The sequence below is a fragment of the Oryza sativa genome, chromosome 8 (genome assembly GCF_034140825.1).
Source record: "Oryza sativa Japonica Group chromosome 8, ASM3414082v1".
Classification (NCBI taxonomy): domain Eukaryota; kingdom Viridiplantae; phylum Streptophyta; class Magnoliopsida; order Poales; family Poaceae; genus Oryza; species Oryza sativa.
The window spans coordinates 1,793,516-1,814,001 of NC_089042.1; the positions used below are offsets into that span (position 1 = coordinate 1,793,516).

General features: G+C 41.6%; 3 protein-coding genes and 1 long non-coding RNA gene across 4 annotated transcripts; 2 read left to right on the plus strand and 2 right to left on the minus strand.

Moving 5' to 3' along the window:
• Positions 1–7,782: 7,782 nt before the first annotated feature.
• LOC107281853 (uncharacterized) lies at positions 7,783–11,501 on the plus strand. The gene is made up of 4 exons (XR_010742899.1): positions 7,783–8,117; positions 8,227–8,394; positions 10,877–11,070; positions 11,145–11,501. It is a non-coding gene; the product is annotated as an uncharacterized lncRNA (long non-coding RNA).
• Positions 11,502–11,899: 398 nt separating this feature from the next.
• Positions 11,900–13,787, minus strand: LOC107277450 (uncharacterized). Its single transcript, XM_066303647.1, has 4 exons — positions 13,732–13,787; positions 13,304–13,629; positions 12,862–13,078; positions 11,900–12,763 (listed from the first exon to the last, which is right to left on the minus strand). The coding sequence occupies exons 2-4, from the start codon at positions 13,602–13,604 to the stop codon at positions 12,751–12,753; spliced, it is 531 nt and encodes a 176-aa protein (XP_066159744.1). The 5' UTR covers positions 13,605–13,629; positions 13,732–13,787; the 3' UTR covers positions 11,900–12,750.
• LOC136351187 (uncharacterized) lies at positions 12,140–12,709 on the minus strand. The gene has a single exon (XM_066303498.1). The coding sequence runs from the start codon at positions 12,707–12,709 to the stop codon at positions 12,140–12,142; it is 570 nt and encodes a 189-aa protein (XP_066159595.1).
• A 706-nt stretch (positions 13,788–14,493) lies between the features above and the next one.
• LOC4344596 (uncharacterized) lies at positions 14,494–20,073 on the plus strand. The gene is made up of 4 exons (XM_026027472.2): positions 14,494–14,695; positions 15,021–15,323; positions 18,442–18,659; positions 19,367–20,073. Exons 1-4 carry the CDS (start codon positions 14,497–14,499, stop codon positions 19,985–19,987), a joined length of 1,341 nt encoding a protein of 446 aa, XP_025883257.1. The 5' UTR covers positions 14,494–14,496; the 3' UTR covers positions 19,988–20,073.
• The last annotated feature ends 413 nt before the right edge of the window (positions 20,074–20,486 follow it).

Sequence of the window (20,486 nt, forward strand, 5' to 3'; positions counted from 1 at the left end):
GGAAGAGTTTGAGTCACCCACCCGTCTCCATGCTTTGGCAATTTTTGGACTTTGTTGTACTCCCATTCGGTAATATTGAAATCAGGCCAATCGTGTTTTAACTGTGGATGCTGATTCTCTATCCCGTGTAATCCCCTCTCGATAGCTAGCAGCTGGGAAGTTTTGTGCAACGTTGGTACGGTTAAAATATAGCAAAACCGATTTGAATTATACAAGTGGAAGTGTATCGCTTACCACACGCCTTAGATCGGGTCGATCTTTACTGATTGGCTTTGCGAGCGAATCTAGTATTTGCACCTCACGTCGCTTGGCGTTAAGAACGGCTAGGTACCAGTGTGTATCTTTAATATTAATTGGGAGGAAAATCTGCAGATGTTCAACAGTAAGATTGAGTCATAAATTGAATTACCCATTACATAGATAGCTTAAATAAGTATTACCATGTCAAATGCTAGATAGTCGCGTGCCATATCTCTAATCCATCATTTATCTCGAGGTTCGCTTGCTTCGACATGCGCTCCCTCTACATTTAGTAGACCTGTTGTAATGGCCATCTCTAGGAAGGCCTTGCCATCTCCCCTGATTCCTTTCTCTTTATAGCGGAGGCATTGAATGTATGCATCCATGACCTGAATTTGAGTTTAGTTGAGTTACATAACAAATATAGTTATAAAAGAATAGTAGGCTTGTTAAATAGGCGAACTTACATCATCATTCAAGAAAGCTGGTTGTGTTAGTACTTTCATTTTTTTCCGTTTAACCTCCACTTCTTCAATATGCACCATCACTTTGTTATCCTCGGTGTTATTAATGTAGGTAATGAAAGGGTATTCTTTTTTAGTCAACTCTACATAGGTACGACAAATTAGTAATAGATCTATATAAATGTTAAATGGTTAGGCATTACCTTCTGAATTTTTTAACGGTGTCTGGCCATTCGTTTTTGTCTTCTTTTGACCTCTTAAGGCGTTCTTTGGTGGGTTTTTGTCTATGATTTGTTGGGTAAGATCTTCCTTCTCGATGTACACTAGAAAAGGGTAAGTCAAATCAGTAACACACAAACATAGAATATAAGTTAAAAATTATGGATGATGTAGAGAGTTCATACATTCAGATATTTCATACGGTGTTTGGTTGTTTTGTTTCCTCTTTTTTTCACACCGTAATTCGTCTGTGTCTGGCATGTAAGCTTCTTTATTCGTTTGTGCTTGAAAAGGAGGAAAGTTAGTACCATTGACATGAGCATATGTAAATATGAAATAGCATAGTACCTATCGTTTTCTTTGTCTGTGCTTGGGTTCTTATTATGTCCTTCTTTTTACCCCTTGTTTCGTAGATGAAGTCAGTCCGATTAGTTGGTTTGTATGTTCTTCCTGTAGGACCTGTAAGCCTCTTCCTGCTTTGATTGCTCTGGTTACTATTGTCCTGTTAGGTAATAAAGTACACGTCAGTATTATGATAAGATGTAGTAACGTTAGCGAGAGAAATAAAATTTAGTTTACCTTCGTTTCACTAGTCATGTTTACATTTTGGTTTATATAGGACTCTTCGTTATGATTTGATACATGCTCCCCGGGATCATTTTGTTCTTGTTCAACATCTTGCAATAGCGTCAACCTTTTTTTAGCGGTGTATATACATAAGTAATAATGATTAACAGTCTAGCATATGATGTTTACCTCAAACACATGCGTACTATCTTTTCGCTTTGGGCATTTTGAATCATTTTCCATGCAATCTAGTATCAATGATCGCATACGTGGCCAAAAATCCTTTGTGAAATCGTTGAAATTATCTTGTAAAGTTTGGATGCTTTCTTGTAACCTTTCTTGTAAAGTGATGTCGGCTGATTGTTCAGTGGATGTTATAGAGTGTATCTGAATAGCACAAGTGAGAAAAGGATGTCAAACATATTTTGTTAAATAGAGTTCGTATTAAAACCCCATAATATATACCTCTTCAGAAGTGCCTTGAAAATCTTCATTGCTACGTGTTTCTGAGTCATTGTCGTGCGCTTTTTCATCGGGGATTTCATTGCAATGTATAGTTCCCCTAATGTCGTCGACAACCTATTTTTAGTGAAAAAGGGGTATTAGAGATTTTACAGACAGTTGATATAATTAGTATATAGTATTAAAAATGAGATAGTTACCTTCCCTTGTCCAAAAAGGTAAGAAATTCGCTTTTTTTCTTTTTTTTGTCCCAGTACTGAATTAGTGGCCTTTGACGGCTAGAATGATATATTGTCGCAGCCAATTTATCTATTCGCACTTTTTCCCAATACCAAATCTGCAAGCATTTGAACATTAGATAATGAGTATTGATATGAAAATATGTTCATGACAATTTTGTAAACATACTAAATTTTGAAACGAACCTGTAAGAGGCATACGTTCCCCTCAATGTTTGTTGTCTTCTCTCTAAATTTTATTATGCCTTTCAGTAACTGATTCAGTGTTAGACTAGACCAGTTTAGTTCCCTCATTTTGTCAACGTCGTCGACGAGATTGAGATATTCTGAGCGCACATATCTTTGAGTTGTAGGACATATGAATGATCCAATTGAGAAAAGAATAAATCTTCGAATGAAGTGGTCATCGTAGCTTGAGGAGTTGATTATTGCTTCCCGTAATGCTTGTAAAGTAATTGTTGTTTGACCTTCCTTTTTGTACAGGTTGAACAATTCTGGTTTATTGATTTTTGGTGCCTCAAATATGTCATCTCCTTTTGATGGCAGTCCAAGCAAACAATCAACATCATCGAGTGTCATCGTTACGAAGGTACCATTAATATTGAATGCTTTCTTCTCCTTGTCGTAGCTTCTTGCAATCTCATTGTACAAGTTTCGGTCAATATGTATGTTGTCAATCTTTAGCAAGTTGCCAAGACCTGAACCCTCGATAGCTTCCTTTTGACGTGGACTTAGATGGAGTATTACCTCATACATGGCATATGGAGAGCAAACTAGAGTTCCCTGATTAACAGAAAAGATAATAAGGTTTAGTCCTTGTGAAAATTTATGCAAATGCTCATATATACAGCAGCCATGAATCCTAATGGTGCACTGTATTGCACATCATAAGGTACTAATCCATATTAATTTTCTTAACATGAGAACCAATGTGATTGAAGTGAACACCTTATTACCATTTGGGGTCATATAAATCATAATGTACTATATCCTTACTGATGTGATAATTATGCAAGCATATATTTTTTTGTACTATATCTTTCTTAGTGGGGGTGGGCGTGGGGGTGGGGTGGGGGTTTGGCTCGGCAGGGATTTCTGAACATATAGGATGAAGGTGTTAGTCAATATAAGAGTGCGTAATTGGAGACAAAGCAGTAATTGGTTCACGGGAAAATCAGGGTTAAGGTTGTAAATGCTTTTTGAGCTTTCATATGGTGTTTTCTTTTCTTGTGTCTGTGGAAGGAGCTTTCATTGGAAGGTATTAGCAATGAAAATGTATTTCATATTTATCTCTGCAAGATTAATAAAAGATTTTATATACTAAAGTACAGTTGCAAAATGGGTATAATCATAGTATACTTCTGTCCTGTTTTTGCAGTTCCCTCTAGTATGTATGTGTGGAACAATACAAAGAATGGTAGCTGAATCCAAGGATCCAGATCTCTCAAAGTTGGAGCTTGTACATGTACCAGGGGGAGCTTTAGCATTTCAACTTGCTGCCAAGTTCTGTTATGGGAGCTTTAGCATTTGTTTAATTCACTAAAAAATTGATTCTATATACGCTCTATTAGGTGGGAAAATCAGCTATATGTTGGGTAACAAAAGTGTATGGTGCTGCAGTATGAGTTAAACCTGACCCCTTTAAACTGTTGCCTGTATTATCCCATGTAGCAGGCCCATATTTCTTGGGACATCTTGCCATGGTGTTTTCTCTGTGAGGCTGCTATGTCCTCTAAACATTTGATACAGAGACTAGCCAGAGCTCAAAAGAGGCACGCAGTTTCATCAGGAAAGAGACTATCTTCCTAAATAATCTAGTCATATCTGCTATACTTATCATAGCACCTCAGATCGGATGTATTTTTTGCTTAAGGAGTGTATGATTTCCAGTAGTGATGTATACAAGAGCTGAGAGTGAAAATTTCATTTAAAAAGACATACCCGTTCTTTCTTCTGTTGGTTTGTGCCCGTCATCGCGGGAGCAGATTGTTTTTGTTTGCTCCTCATGGGGGGCTCGTAATTTGGCCTCATGTTGTAAAGAAACCGAGAACTGTATCATATATCGACATATATATATATATATATATATATATATATATATATATATATATATATATATATATATATATATATGTATATATATATATATATATATGTATATATATATATATATATATATATATATATATATATATATATATATATATATATATATATATATATATATATATATATATATATATATACATATATATATATATATATACATATATATATATATATATATATATAGCTTGTTACGAAAAAAATAGAAGATCAATATGATACACAGTTATTAGCTATTGTAAATCCGCGGCTACGAGAAACATAAATTTCGGCAGGGAAAAATAACAGATAATTCGGTTTAAAAAAGAACAGATAATTCGGCAGAAAAACATATGAGCAAAATTCTGCAGGAAAAAAAACAGATAATTATGCATGAAAAAAATTCAGTTAGAGTACGGAAATTCTGTTATACTTCTACTACCTAATCTCAGCCGAGTTCGGTAGTATTAGTTTTAAAAACCTCGTGAGTTTAAAACAGAATAAAAAGATATCGTTAATATAACACAGGATAAGTTCCGACAATTTTTTATAGTTGTGAAAAATAATCCGTTGCGCTATAATATACTAGCTATCGACCGGAAATCCATGTTTTTAAAAAAAGCGACCCGGTCCGGACGGTGCGATTTAATTTTTTATTTGTCCAAAATTAATCCGTGCTGCTATAATATACAAGCTATCGACCAGAAATCCATGTTTTTAAAAAAGCAACCCGGTCCCCACGGTGCGACTTAATCCGTTCCGCTATATTTTATGAGCGATCGACCGGAAATCCATTCTTTTCATAAAACGACCCGGTCGGCGACTTAATTTTGTATGTCAAAAATAATACGTTCTGCTATAATATATGAGCTATCGACTGGAGATTGTTTTCTTACAAATCGACTCGGCCGAGTAAGTACGTGAAAACCATGTTTTCGGATATCGGTACTGTTAGTTTTAAAAACCTCGTGTGTTCAAAACGGAATAATAGGAGAGCGTTAATACAACGCAGGAAGTTCGATAAGTTCCGACAAGATTTTAATCCCGTTGTTGTAGGAACTCATAAATATTTGTTTTCTAAAATATCGACCGTCCCGGACGTAATAGTTATTTTATCCGAATTAATCCGTTCCGCTATATTATACGAGCGATCGACCGGAAATATTTGTTTTTATTAAAAGTCGACCGTCCCGGACGTAATAGTTATTTTGTCCGAATTAATCCGTTCCGCTATATTATACGAGCGATCGACCGGAAATATTTGTTTTATTAAAAATCGACCGTCCCGGACGTAATAGTTATTTTGTCCGAATTAATCCGTTCCGCTATATTATACGAGCGATCGACCGGAAATATTTGTTTTATTAAAAATCGACCGTCCGACGGGGATTCTTCCTTGCCGAGGCGCCGAGCACGTACGCCGCAGCCGCCACAGGTCGCTGGAGGTAGAGAAGGTGGATGGGGCATAGGGCCGCGAGGGCACTAGAGGCGATGAACGTGGCGAGGGAGATGGACGGGCGACGGAGGCGACGATGGAGGTGAACGGGAGGCCGACAATGGCGTTGAAGGAGGCGGCGAGGGCGGGGGAGGCGGACGGCGACGGAGGGGGCTGGAGAAGGCGACGCGGGCGGAGGAGACGGACGGCGACTGAGGAGGCGGAGAAGGCGGCTGCCGACGAGCGATACGGACGGCGACGGAGGCGGGCAAGGCGGCGAGGTCGGGGGAGGAATTGGGGGACGGTATCCACACCTGCGATGCGAACCGAAGATGCGAACCAATGCGACCAGAATAAAACATCCCATACCAAAATTACCCCTAAAGGATATTAGAAGATTACTTACCTGCCCTTTAAAATAAAGGGTCCAGATTAATTCTACTCGGAGTAGAATACTTCAAGTATATTGCACCGGAGTGTCACCCTTTTCTCATACATGCAATCAGAAATTGTCCCCCACGCGTTGAACTTGTCGGAGTGCTCGGCTGGAACTACCTTATCGAACATGTTGTCCAATGGATCGCGATCAAGCTGATCTCCATCAGAGGCACCAGCTAAGATCAACACATTCTGAAGCCACTCCTGGTAAAGGGGAAACCTTAGGGGCTCAGAGATACCCATCACAGGTAAAGCGAGTGGGAAACCATGTCCCAGAAGTTGCTTCAATGAATCTTTATGAACCTCTCCGGATGTCATCAGAGTCTTGTAGCAGCGGTGGAAACTACCCGGACCCATCGGGGCACATTGAAACGACTTCTTCCCAAGAACACTCTCATATGTGGTTTCAAACGGGATCTTCACAATTCCCTGATGCTCCTTCATGGGATAATTCAGCTGGGATCTTGGAGGGAGAGTCTCCTCAGCATCCCCCATCCTGTACCATTTCCCTGATTGTTCAGAAAAAGAGATCAAGGGAATGTGATATAATTAGCACTCTAAAATCGAATGTGAGCAAGAACATGTTTACAGACTTACTTTCGTCTAAATAGAATGACGTTTTGCACGTTCACGAAAAAAAACATGTACATATATGTATGAGGGCGAGATAATTTTACAACACAGTTGATGATGACCAATCGATTAATTCTTGAGCATACAGAGTAAAAATTTCAAGCCTCTTAGTAAGATCAACTTGAATGCATGCATATGGAAGCAAACTAATTAATGGTATAAGTAACTCTTGTATACCTTTGCTATGAAATGCTTCGAAATATAGGTCTTTCCATCTGAATAGCAGAGTGAGCCGATCTTCCAAAGGACTTGAGTTATCTGGTGTGATCTGCACTAGGAATGTTCCACCGCTCGGAGTGTACAGCTTGTCGGATATCTTGCAAAACTGCTTTACCCCTTTGCTGTTGGAGGGCGATTCCAGAGTTATGATAACCTCAGCCTCAGATGAAATCGCGGACATCAGCTGTCCATAGCTTGTGGCGAGATTGCTTAACTCCAGGTAGAAGATTGATGAATGGCCGGGCTGTTCAATGCAAGAAAAAGATGATGAGATAAGAGATACACACCGATCGATTACTTTACAAGTAAAAAAAAAATCCGAGAAATTGCGATCGATCGGTTGAGAAATTTATTGAGAGGAAGAAGAACGTACGGGTAGAGGGGGAGAGATAGTGGTGGAGGTGGATGCCTCTTTCCTCCTCTTGGGCGCCATTGATGTAAAGCGATATGCTATGGAGAGGGTTTAAGAGGGTTTTAGAAGAAGAAGAAGAAGAAGAAGAAGAAGAAGAAGAAGAAGAAGAAGAAGAAGAAGAAGAAGAAGAAGAAGCGGTTGAGAAATGGGAGTACAAGTGCTTTGGTGTGAGTGGATGGACGGTGAGGTGGTCGTCTTCCTCACGCGCGGTGGGGAAGAGGCGGCGGCGGCGTCGGGGAGGAGCCGAGGAGAGGCATGGGCTCACGGCCACCACGGCTGCCTTCTTCTTCTTCTTTTTTGCATTGCTTGCTTTTCTTTTTTTTTTCATGGGTTGTTTTGTCTTATTGGCGAGAGAGAGAGAGAGAGGGAGAGAGAGAGTCCAGCTAGCACATCATGCCATGCCTCCCCCACCCATCCAAATTCCCAAACCCTCGTCGTGGCCGCACCCACCCACCCACCCACCCACCTCGCCGCCGCCGCCGCCGGGGCTGGGGCCGCCGCGCGCCTTCGCCTCCGCCTCGTCCTCCGAGGCTTGCTTGGTTGTAGCTAGCTAGCTCCACTAGCTTGCGGGGGAAGCTAATCTTGGAACAGCAGCCTCCCCATCCTCCCGGTGGTGTAAATGGCATGCGCGCGGGCGGCGACGCGCGAAGGCGGCGGCGGCGGCGTCCTCAGCGACGCGACGCGAGCAGTGGTGTGGTGGTCAGGTGCTCCACCATGCAGTTTTGCCCAATTTTTCCCTTTTTTTTTCCAAATATTTCGATTCAAATTTCCAGGATATTTCGCTAATTTCTTGTTTCTTAATTTCCTCCATAGTTTGGATCAGTTTGAACCTAGGACTCCAGCTTCTGCGGACAAGAACACGCATGCATATGGTTCTTGTGGTCTCCATGGATCAACGGTGAAGCCGGCTAGCTGGCAGTCTGGCACTCGACGGCGCGGACGTGAGAGTGTGAGTGAGAGCTCCACCACCACACATTGCAGGTTCTATCTCCAGTCTCTGCGCCCTCATCCCTTTGAATTCAGCCAGCTAATATTTGTCAATGTGCTCCTAGCTGCAGTGATTCAGCTTGCCAAGATGTTTCTAAGCACAAATGCAAAATGCATCAATTGTAGAAGAAATATTACTGTGTGATTGCAGCAATTGTAACGCGCGTATACTATGATGTCTGGGCAAGCCAATCCTCTATTTTGAGATTTTATATGTTGTGATGTTGCATCCTTTAATGTAAGGCATTTGCGAGGGGAAAGCCCCCATGATTCCAATTTTAGCAACTTGTTAATTCGAATCACCGGAAGCAATTAATGCTTTTTCTTTTTGTGCCGGTCAGCTCTAAGTTCTTATCCTTTATAGTTTGTTTGAACATTGATGCTTCCATCAAAGATTAATGAAATCTTAGCTGCAGGGCAATTTCATTGAGCATGCAAATGAATTGAAGAAGAATAAAACACCTGGTAGATTATCATTAAGCAACTCATGATCATTGGATCACATTCCTATTATTACTATTGATCTGTCCCAAGCTCTATATATTAGTTTCTCCAAGAAACTGGAAGGCCCTTACAAAGATATGTAGAGAAGGATAGCTTAGGTCTACTTGTACAGTTCTACTTGATATTAACACTTAGGCATCTGGTTGTAGGTGGGATTTATGTGCAGCTGCATGCCTTTGTTTGCTTTTAAAGCTTAAGCAGCAGTTTCCAGCCCATTTAGGAATGGGCTGTGATCAACTGCCTGCTAGGACTAATGTACTTAGGTGATCAGTCCATTTTACAACATGTGGCAAAAGCTATTGTTTTGTGAACTTGGGAGCTTTTAGTAATGAATACATGCTTGACATATATTCATCAATTGTGGTTGCTCAGGATATACCCTTGTGGTCTACCACAGTAAGTGTTCCTATGTAATTATTTGTGTGGTTTGCTTAGTTTGCATATGTCTTTGCATCATGTGCTCTCTGATCTATATGATTATTATTTCCTGAAAAATTTAACAAGTACCGTAGCACCAGAAGTTCTCTTTATGAATGCATGGAGATGTTATTTTGGTTATCGAAGATTTGGTTGGGATTATTTTATACTTTTATTGTTTATTTGGGGTTGGTTTAGTTCTGAACTAAATCGTACACAAATCTTATTTTGTAGGATATTTTGAACCACATGTCAGATATTCTTTTAAGACTATATTTTGATGAAAATAAATAAAAGGAAGCATGCCAAAACAGCATGAGGGTGTATAGTAATCTGGTAGTAATAAACTATTATTGGATTTTCACAGGAGGAAATTTGGATTGTCGTAAATGTTCAGATATGCTATTTTATCTGGGAAGAAATAAAGTTCTGCTTGAGTTGTGCTTTAACCAGAAGGAATTTGTAGTTGTAAATTTAAAAAACCAAAATCAGGGGCGGGCTATCCATTCAGGCTTACCTGGATTTCTTTGCCCTCTGGGACCTACTTTCCTCGATACAGCTTGAGCCCGCGGTGGCTGACGCGGCGGTCTGGTGGCCGGCGAAGAACGGAACCTTCTCCGTCAAGTCAGCCTACTCGTTGCTATCCGCTGGTCGTACTCGATGTTTGCTGGGCAAGATTATTTGGAAGTCACGCGCACCGGAATGCTGCAAATTCTTTATGTTCTGCGCCATGAAGAATGCCTGCCTTACGGCTGATAATTTGCAACGGCGTGGATGGCATCTGGCTCCAATCTGCCATCTTTGCTCCAAAGATATCGAATCTTGCACCCACATCTTCCTTAACTGCGCCTTCTCCCATGAAGTTTGGGGGCTAGTTAGGGGCAGGATTGGCCTCCTTCATGCAGTGCCAGATGATGACTTGCCCACTTGGTGGTGTGCCGCGCGCAAGGTGGTTACCAAGAAGGAGAGGAAAACCTTTGACGCGGGCGTGATTTTGGTGACTTGGCTGATCTGGAAGGAACGGAACGCTCGCGTGTTCGATGGCCGAGCCTCGTCACCGGCCTGCCTATTCGCGACGATCAAGGATGAATGGGAAATGTGGCTGGCGGCGGGTTTGATCCCTCCTCCGTGAGAAGGCTTGTTGTAGCTCTGTTGGGAGAGGTTTTTTGTGTGTTTGCTCCCCATCTCCTTTGAGCGACGGCTTTTTCTGCCTCTCTTAGGGATGTGGTCCTGCTTGTAACAAATAATGTACATTCTTTGCTCTATCTTAATATACTTCGGCCGGCATCTTTGCCGGCCCGGTGAAAAAAAACCAACAAAAGTTTAATGTCTTCAAATTCTGAAAAATACTATCCAACGACTGTAAAATGCATATTGTTTTGTGGATGGATTGTCCTACAATGGGTAAACCAAACTATTTTTGTGAATCTGTGGTCTATAACTCCCTTCTTTCATGTTTATATGTTAAAAGGAGTTGCATCCAGCTTACAATTTTCCTTGTTATTGCTTATGCTATTACATTACCTTTTGCAGCATCTCATCTATATTATTGCAGGAATTATATGCAAAGTTAAACGTCATGCGAGCACTGTGGCATATATGTTAATTTGTTAGTAGGGGAAAGGTTTGCTACATTCCTACTGATGCGGTTTACAGAAACAGTCATACTGTGTCTGTCAGAGGACCAGAGATTTTGGGAAGAGATTGAAGAGGGACCAAGGGCTATGGGTCCCCTTGGACTTTCAGCAGGTGAGCTCCTCTTTTTCTTCTTCTGATCTTATGACACCAACTATCATTCTTATTATTTTCACCTTCCTTTACAGTTCTACCTGGATATGCAATTTGTGATTCTTTTCGGGCAAGGCCGTCTCTTATCTCCGGTCTCCGCACATACATCAAGTAATACTGAAAATCGTTGATAGAGTGATGGCGGCATTTTCTGTTACTGGAATGAACCCTGATAGGTTATATTATACTTTCAAGGTTAATAAACCTTTTCGACCCAACTGTTTTCAGTACAAAGTGCTGTAATGTTTATGCACTTTGTGCTGCAATAGCAAGCAGGAGCATATGCATGTGTTTTGCTCCATTTGTTACACTTCTATTATAGATTTTTCACATGTCAGAAATTGGATGATGTAGGATATATTAATTATGAAATTCCTGGTTTTGTCTAAAAATGTCGCTGGCCTTTAAACCGAAGACGATGATGAGGAACACCCGCTTATTCCTGGTTTTTTGTCTAAATTGGATGCGTCCTTCCAAGCAAACAATTGCCGAAAAAACACGTTGTGGTCGATAATGTTGCCAAGCAACATACAACCATCTCTGCACAGGGTAATCGCAAAAGCAAACATGCTGATGTGGTAATGCCAGTTATCAATGTATTTGATGTAGTAGGTACATGTGTTGGGTTTGAATGTTTCTCTTACAAACAATTAATACAGTGATGCAATACTTGTTACAACAGCCTCTAAACTTTCAATCTTCTACATTACAACACAGCCTTACACCCTTGTGTTGCATATTGCAATGGCAGGAAAAAGAATAGCCAGATATGAGCTTACAGGCAAACAGAAATTACCAAGTGGAGTACAATTTCAACGGCACAAAAGTTAACACCAATAATATATATTTCAGTGTACGAACACTAGATCGATCCATGTTCATTACACACAGGACTGCCAACACATTAAGCAATAAACAAACAAGTTTCGTGGAAATTCGGGAAAACATGCCCCATTTTACAGCCTATAACAAAGATACTTCGCTAGAGATGTATGCGCCACATATAATTCACCCAGAGTTTCACATACTATCACCATAAAATATTTCCAAATCTCCCAATACGCTCCCACATTTTCCGATTGTAGTGTTCTATGATTCCAATCCACCTAACCTTCACTTGCAGCACATAAGGGCCTTTCTTCCGAGTACATTCTTCATTACGATGCCCTAGAACAAACTTAAAACATGCAACTTCACTGCCACCCTCAAACACACAAACTTTGAGCACCAGCTTGTGTTTACACACGACAGCTACTATATTACGAGTTAATGTAACACGTCCATCATTCCTAACAGTTGTCTCTGTCCCTTCCACTCTACTGTCATATAAGATGATCTCATTTTCAACATTCCCAGTAGTCCAAGCACTTACTGTACCGGTGAAATTTGACAGCCCCTCCAAGAAATTGACAGCAAGGGTAGCTTGCACAGCATAAGGAACAGGTGTATAGATAAACGCCACTCTACTCATGAAACTTTCTAGTTCTAAAGTCTTGAGTGGCTTTTCATAAGCGACGGCATCATGTTCTATGAAACCTTTGCTGAAATCTTTGTCAGTAGCCCCATCCCCCTTAATCTTCAAATTGAACTCAAAATACATGGATCCTTTGGTAGCAAGCCCTCTCTTTGGGCCTGTAAGAGTTAGTGTATCCTCCTGCACGTACATCGATTTAATGAAAAGCATGTCACTTATAATTCAGACGATGTCAAGAATATAATGTGTTCGAGAAGAGGAACGAATCGGATACAGACCGGCGAGGTGCTGAGTTGGGGATGGTCCTATCACGCCTGAACAAATAGACACATCTGTAGTCCTGCTTATCCCTCGCCAGCACAGTTCCAAAGATGCTGATGGGGTAACCTGAATCAGACTCGGTGACCTTGATTGCAATGACATTAACAGAGCCTTCCAACATCACAAACTTGGAGGAAGGGATAGTGCGAATCGGAGACCCAGGACTAATTTTTGCTGCAAAAATAGGGCCAGAAACAGAAATCAAACAAGAACATTATTATTACTACACATGACATCGATCTAGAGACTCAACAGATAGGGAGGAAGAAGTTTTCACAAGTATATATTGCTTGAATTTACATGTATTCATAGGAATAAACGGATCGAGAACTAATTAGACAAGTGAATGAAATGATACGTGCAAATTTAGAAATTTAGAATAAGTGAAAGGATACTCACACTCTTTGTCGTGGTCAAAGAATGCCATGTTGCAGAAACAGAAACTGACCCGGGTAGGGGTAAATTCTTTTAACTTGGGGTCGTATTCAGTTAACTGATAGCGGCGAACGATGTCAAGAACGCTCACCACCTTCTCCTCCCATGTCAACTCCTGTCCAAAATCCAGGAACTTCTTCTTCACCTTTCCCACCTGCTGCTGCTTTTTCAGAGTTGGCTGCTGCTTCTCCTCCTTCCCAGCAGCCATACCACCTCCATGCTCCTCCTCCTTCTCCATGGTGACCTTCTTGGTTAGTTCACCCATCTTGCCAATGCTGTCATCGCCACAGCTATAAATTCAGAAGAGAAGCAAAAATTGCAATATTTAGATTTGTTCTTTTATGCATCGCATACCAAGAGGAAGAGGGGATCGATCGAGGAGGCGAGCGTACCGTACGTGGTGCGAGTGCGATCTCCTCGAACCCTAGCACGCCGCAACCGAGAAGTCGATCGATCGCCGCCGCTGCGGTGAAAGGGGTTTTCTTTATATAGGCCCATCAGGTTAAGTCTTTTCCAAAGAAAAAGGCCCATCAGGTAACCTACTCTTCCGGTCTGTTTGGTTGGAGAGAGTTTTTAGGAGGGATTAGGAGTTTAGAGGGATGAGTCTATTAACTGTTTTGTTTGGTTGGGGGACATGGGAATTTTGGTGGGATGGGGATGGGGATGGGGAATTGAGGAATGAATTCCCTCCTTTTCAATACCTGGGTAGGGGCAGGTAATTAGGAGGGAATTCCTCCTTTACTTCGTCTAAACAAATCTCAGCCATCCATTTTCATTAATGATCTAATCACCAACTAAACTCCCTATCAATTTCCACCACCTCTACCAAACAAGAGACTGGGATGAAAAATCAAATTCCCATCTTAATCTCACCATTAATTCCTTGGTGTAAACTCCCAATTCCCTTCCCTCAAGTTGCCAAACAAGCCGTTCGTCCTCACCAAACAAACCCTAGCCTCTTCATAATCGGGGAAACAGAAAGAGAAAACCCTAAGGCTCTCTCCCCTCCGGCGGCGACGGGGCGATCAGGGCTGCCAGCGAACACGTCTACGGTACACTCCTCGATCGCCTCGATTCTCTCTTCCGATTCGACGAAATCGCATTGTATGGGCACCTAATCTCACCTGTGTCCCTTTCTTTCCGTGTTCTTCTTCTGCATGAGCGTCAAGATGGCGGACGAAAGCGAGAGGGGCGGTATGGTAATCGACGACGTCGGCGGCGGCGGACTGAATCTTGCAATTGTTGCAGGCAAGCGTAAGCGGGAGATCACATGGGAAGAGAAGGCGGCGTTGACAGTTCTTGATATTCCTGCCGAGCGTGATTGCAGCCTCATAGACTCGGAGAAAGATTACTCATGTGAGTGTATATATAATCCACAACTAATCGATCGATCATTCATCATTCATGTACATCTGTTCTGCTTTGTTCACTCGTTTGCATCAGTCAGTATATCCCTCTTAATTGGTACTTCCTCCGTTTTATATTATAAGACTTTCTAGCATTGTATTCATTCATTCATATATATGTTAATGAATCTAAATATATGTATGTGTTTAGATTCATTAATATCTATATGAATATGGGTAATGCTAGAAAGTCTTATAATATGAGACGGAGGCAGTATTTTTTTTTTGTTTGTTGGATGGGAAACATCAAAACCAAAACTTTGCTTGTTTTGCAGCTATGGCTGGCTGCCAGGCCGGAGAACACGCTAGTATATTTGGCATTGACAAGAATGGGGATGATTCTGATGAACCGTGTGCTAAGGATGATGCCAATCAAAGTGATATGGCTGCTCTGAAGGAGGAGGAGGAGAATTGGGAGCTGGACAGTGAACCAGAGCTCACATGGGATGAGAAGGTGGTTCAAGTTCTAAACATGGTTCGACACCGAGAGATCACCGAATATAACCCCAAGCAGTTTTGCTCAATTCCTACTCGATTTTGTGCCTACAACATAGCCTTCTTTGACCTGGACAAAGAGTGTGAGTACATCCATCCACTGTTAGGGTTTTCTATAGGATCGTCTAGCCTTAGATCTAGTCGGGTAGAGCTCTTGGGTGGATGAACAAATATGGATGAAACAACAGAGAGGGAAGTGAGAGGGTTTAGGGATACGACTGGTTGACGTTGAGGAGGAGGAAGAGGCGCCGGCCATCGTCGTTGTTGTCGCGCTTGACGTGGACGGCGGCGACGATGGTCATGACGGCGGCGGTCGTAGGCGAGGACGACGAGGCGTGGCGCGGCGTGATGCTTCCCGTCACTGGCTGCGCCCCCTCGATCAGTTAGGGTTTTGTGGGTGGAGTTGGCGGTGGCAGTGAACCTCGTATCGTGTGCCCCCTCGGCCTCCACCCCTGTTTATATGGCGCAGGGTGACAGGGGCCCACCAGCCAATGGGCTGGGCGCCCCCCGATCAGGGCACGGGTCAAGGTCCCTTTGTGCCGTTGGGCTCAAGGGGAGGGAGATCTATCTAACATTCTCCCCCTTGATCTCACTATTTCTTTTAGCCTTTTTCTATTCCATCACAGATTTGCACATAGAGCATGTTTCATCGTCACGGTTAATCGCCGATGGATTCGACAGCCACTATACACATCTCTATTATACTTTAACTTTTGGGCCCTGTAGTCCAGGATTCATAAGGCTTCCCTTAAACCCATGCCGGCTACATGTTCCTTGAACACATTGGGTGGTAGGTCTTTCGTGAGCGGATCCGCGAGCATCCTTTCTGTTCTAATGTGCTCGAGACTGATTGTTTGATCCCGGACTTTGTTCTTCACAACATAGTACTTTATGTCAATGTGTTTGGCAGCACCACTTGACTGATTGTTGTGAGCGTACATTACTGTAGGTTTGTTATCGCGGTATAACTTTAGTACTCTTCCTGTCCATAGCTCATACGGTGTTTTGGGCACCGATTTGCTTGAAACTCTGTTGAGGATATGAATGGCGGTTTTTAACGCCTCCATCCATAAACCCAATGGTAGGGTGGAGTAGCTCATCATGCTGCGCACCATATCCATAAGGGTACGGTTACGCCTTTCAGCTACCCCATTCTGTTTAGGTTCGCCCGGTGTTGAATAGTGGGCTACTATTCCATTCTCTAGCAAGAACCTTGCAAAAGGTCCAGGGACTTGCCCATAAGGCGTATGCCGACCATAGTACTCCCCCCATGGTTAGATCTTACTATTTTAAACTTTATATCATGCTGATTTTCAACTTCAGCTTTGAATATCTTAAATTTATCCAATGCTTCTGATCTTTCTTTAATTGGATAAATATAACCATAATGGGAGTAATCGTCTGTGAATGTTATGAACGAGTCATAGCCATCCACACTTTTCACAGGAAATGGACCACAAATATCTGTATGAATGATCTCCAAAATTCCCGCGCTTCGTTTTGCACCCTTTTTGATGCTCTTTACAAATTTTCCTTTAATGCATTCTATGCATTGTTCTAAATCTGAGAACTCCAATGGAGGAAGAATATCACTCTTAACTAGTCTCTCAATTCTCCCCCTCGAAATATGGCCTAAACGATAGTGCCATAATTTCGATGAGACATCAGGAGTTCTCTTTCTTTTCTTGTTTTCTTTTGTCAACGAGGACACAACATTCACATTCTCAGAAAGAGATAACAAATAAAGCTCATCTTGCAACACAACAAAGAATTGGGCTCAATCCCAGAGTGTGACACCGTCTCTGAGTACCTCGAAAGAATAAAGAGCCAGTTTACTGGTTCTTCAAAGACTTATGCGACACAGCTGATAAAGCAGCTTGTGACAGAGAGGTACCATGGGGGTGGTGTAAGAGACCACATTCTTAGGATGAGCAACATGGCTTCCAAGTTGAAGCCAATGGATTTGGGTATCACAGATGACTTTCTGGTCCATCTGGTTATGGCCTCATTGCCAAAGCATTTTGACAACTTTATTGTCAACTTCAACATAAGTCTAGAGAAATGGAATTTTGAAAAGCTCATCGCTAATTGTGTGCAAGAGGAGGAAAGAATCAAAGAGTCCAATGGTGGCTCTATTAACTATGTTAAAGATAACAAGAAAAAGAGCCACAAACCATCCCCTCAAAAGGGAAATAGCCTCAGCATCTGCCTCAGCAACAACATTTCACTGTTGAAAAGGATCAGTGTCTCCACTGCAAGAAGACATGACATTACAAGAAAGATTGTCCTGACTTCCTGAAAATGATCATGGCAAAGAAAGGTGAGAACATTATTACATTTGTAAATGAATCTCATTATGTTGGTTATTTTAGATCCACATGGTGGATTGATTCTGGAGTAACTATTCATGCGTGTAATTGTTTAAAGGGATTCCGTTCGACGAGGACTACGCAAAGAAACAAAAGATCCATTAGAGTTGCCAATGGAGTTGAAGCAAAAGTAGAAGCTGTTGGAGTCTTTGCCTAGAGCTCCCGATTGGCTTCACACTTTTACTTCGAGATGTTTTTTATGTAATTTAATAAGTGTATCGAAATAGGATTTTGATGGATATGATTGCCATTTTGGAAATGGCAAATGTGAACTATGGTATAATAATGCATGTATTGGTCTTGCTGTGTTGCAAGATGAGCTTTATTTGTTATCTTTTGCTGAGAATGTTAATGTTGTGTCCTCATTGACAAAAGGAAACAAGAAAAGAAAGAGAACTCCTGATGTCTCATCGAAATTATGGCACTGTCGTTTAGGCCATATTTCGAGGGGGAGAATTATGACTAGTTAAGAATGACATTCTTCCTCTATTGGAGTTCTCAGATTTAGAACAATGCATAGAATGCATTAAAGGAAAATTTGTGAGTGGAATTGGCGGCGGCAGCGAACCTCGTATCGTGTGCCGCCCCGGCCTCCACCCCTGTTTATATGGCACGGGGTGACGGGGGCCTACCAGCCAATGGGCTGGGCGCCCTCGATCAGGGCGCGGGTCAAGGTCCCCTTGTGCCGTTGGGCTCAAGGGGGAGAGAGATCTATCAAACATCCATTTGTTATAATATCATCCTTGTTTCTTGTTCATTCTTTGACTATTGTACATGTCTTAAAAAAATTTACTTTCCTGGTTTGATTTATGTCTCTGGCTTGATTTTGCAGCAAAGCTTGCACGTGGACCACCTATCAAGTCGCTAGCTTTCCCTGACTACTGGTGGGAGATGGACTCTGTCAATGTGATTGCAATCAAGGTGGCCGAGTCTGATGTGGGTTACCCTATCAGGGTATTTGGCACTGTGCTGGCCAGGGATGAGTATGATTTCAGGTGTGTCTATCTGTTCAGGCGTGACAGGAACAATCCCCAGATCATCACCTCGCCGGTATGTTACTGATTCGTTCCTCCTCCTTGCTAGATTAATACTATTTACTGTTCAAATCCAAATGCCATTGCCTTTACAATCCGCTGTCTGATATTCTACACTATAAATGACCTGTTAATTAGGCTCACATTGTTAAGTGAAATGTAGACGGTTGCATAGTTCCATAATGGCTGGTGAAACGCCTGATACGATAGAAATCCTGTTTCCTGGACATTAAAATCCCTACTGCCAGATCTTAAACCTTGCTGTCAATATCATATATCCACCGAATCTGATTGCCTGGTAGTCCATTCCTGCTGTCTAAGAGGGTCAGGACAGTTACTGTTGGAACATCAATCAATCCATGACTTCCCCTTTTTTGTGAGATTTGATTTACTTAATTAGTTTCTATATCCCAAGATCCTGGTACTTTTACCTGTTATACTATTTTGTTAATCCAGTGCAACGGTAGTGCTCTGGGATCATGTACGTTTTGTACTGGAAAAAGTGGAAACAAAAGAATTTATATTGGCATGTTGCTCATTTGAACGTGGGAATTTGAAATGCAATTCACAGGCTGTTTCATATACCTAAAATTATTATCTGTATGTATTATGTACCCAAATTTCTCTTAACATATTGTTGGCACTGTCTGAACTGTATTCGACTTATCGAGCCTGGTGTTTTTGGTGGCATTTTTGACATGATTTCCCCTAATCTATTTACAGGAGGACACACTAACTCTGACAGGACCTAATCGAGCGCTGGGTGCAACAGACAAAATGTATTTCGAGTTCAATTTGAAGATTAGAGACGATGGCGATGTCGACAAAGATTTCTGCAAAGGTGTGCGAGAACACAATGCCATCTGCTATACAAAGCAGCCGATGACTTTATCGCTAGAGAGCTGCCTGAGTACAATTGATTTTGTGTATAGTCCTGTTCAATTAGCTGTGGAAGCTTCTGTTGCAGTCAAAATTAAGGGGGTTGTATCCACGTTTTTCACTGGCAAAGTGACTGCTTGGACTACTGGAGATGATCAGAACAAAATCATCCTGTATGACAGTGAAGTGGAAGGCAGCAACAGAGTTGTTGGAGCTGATGGATCAGTCGATCTGACTCGCTGTTTCGTAGCCGTCAATTTGGATGATGAACTGGTGCTCAATGTCTGTGTTTCTGAAGGAGCTGGCTCAATCTTTGAGCTCGTTCTTGGACACAATGATGAAGAATGTGTCCGTGAGCAAGGTCCCTATGAACTGCAGGTGAATGTTGTTTGGACAGCTGCCTTTAAGCATCGACAGCGCAGAAAATTGTTTGAGCGTATCGGTGACTTCCGCGTGTTAAGGTGATATGATGTAGTATGAAGATTTATATGGGGGAAGTTGTTACATCTCAAGCAGTTCTATCTTGTTATATAGATCATATTTTTTGTTCAGCTGAGTTTAACTCGTGCTTAACTGAAAATCTGCCTGCAAGACTTATATGTACTGGTAGACTGGTAGTCTATTTTGCCGGGTCGGCCAAAAGTTGGCTGACCAATTTCATTAAGATTGGGAAGAAAATACAGTGTGAAAGGTTACAACGACATTAGTACAATGTCGTGGCGGCTAGAGAACCCGGATCATCTATCCCACCATCTTGTGCAGTTAGCCAGAAGATCTCTAGGCGTTTCTCCGTATTAATTAAGCTCACATATATCACACTAAAAAATTGTCAAAAAATAAATCAGTATATCTTGTAAAAATTGTAAAGCTATAGATCAATATATGATATATATCTTTTTCACAAATATACAAGTTAAAATTCAATCTATATAAGTAGAAACAAAAATATCACATTTGTGAACTA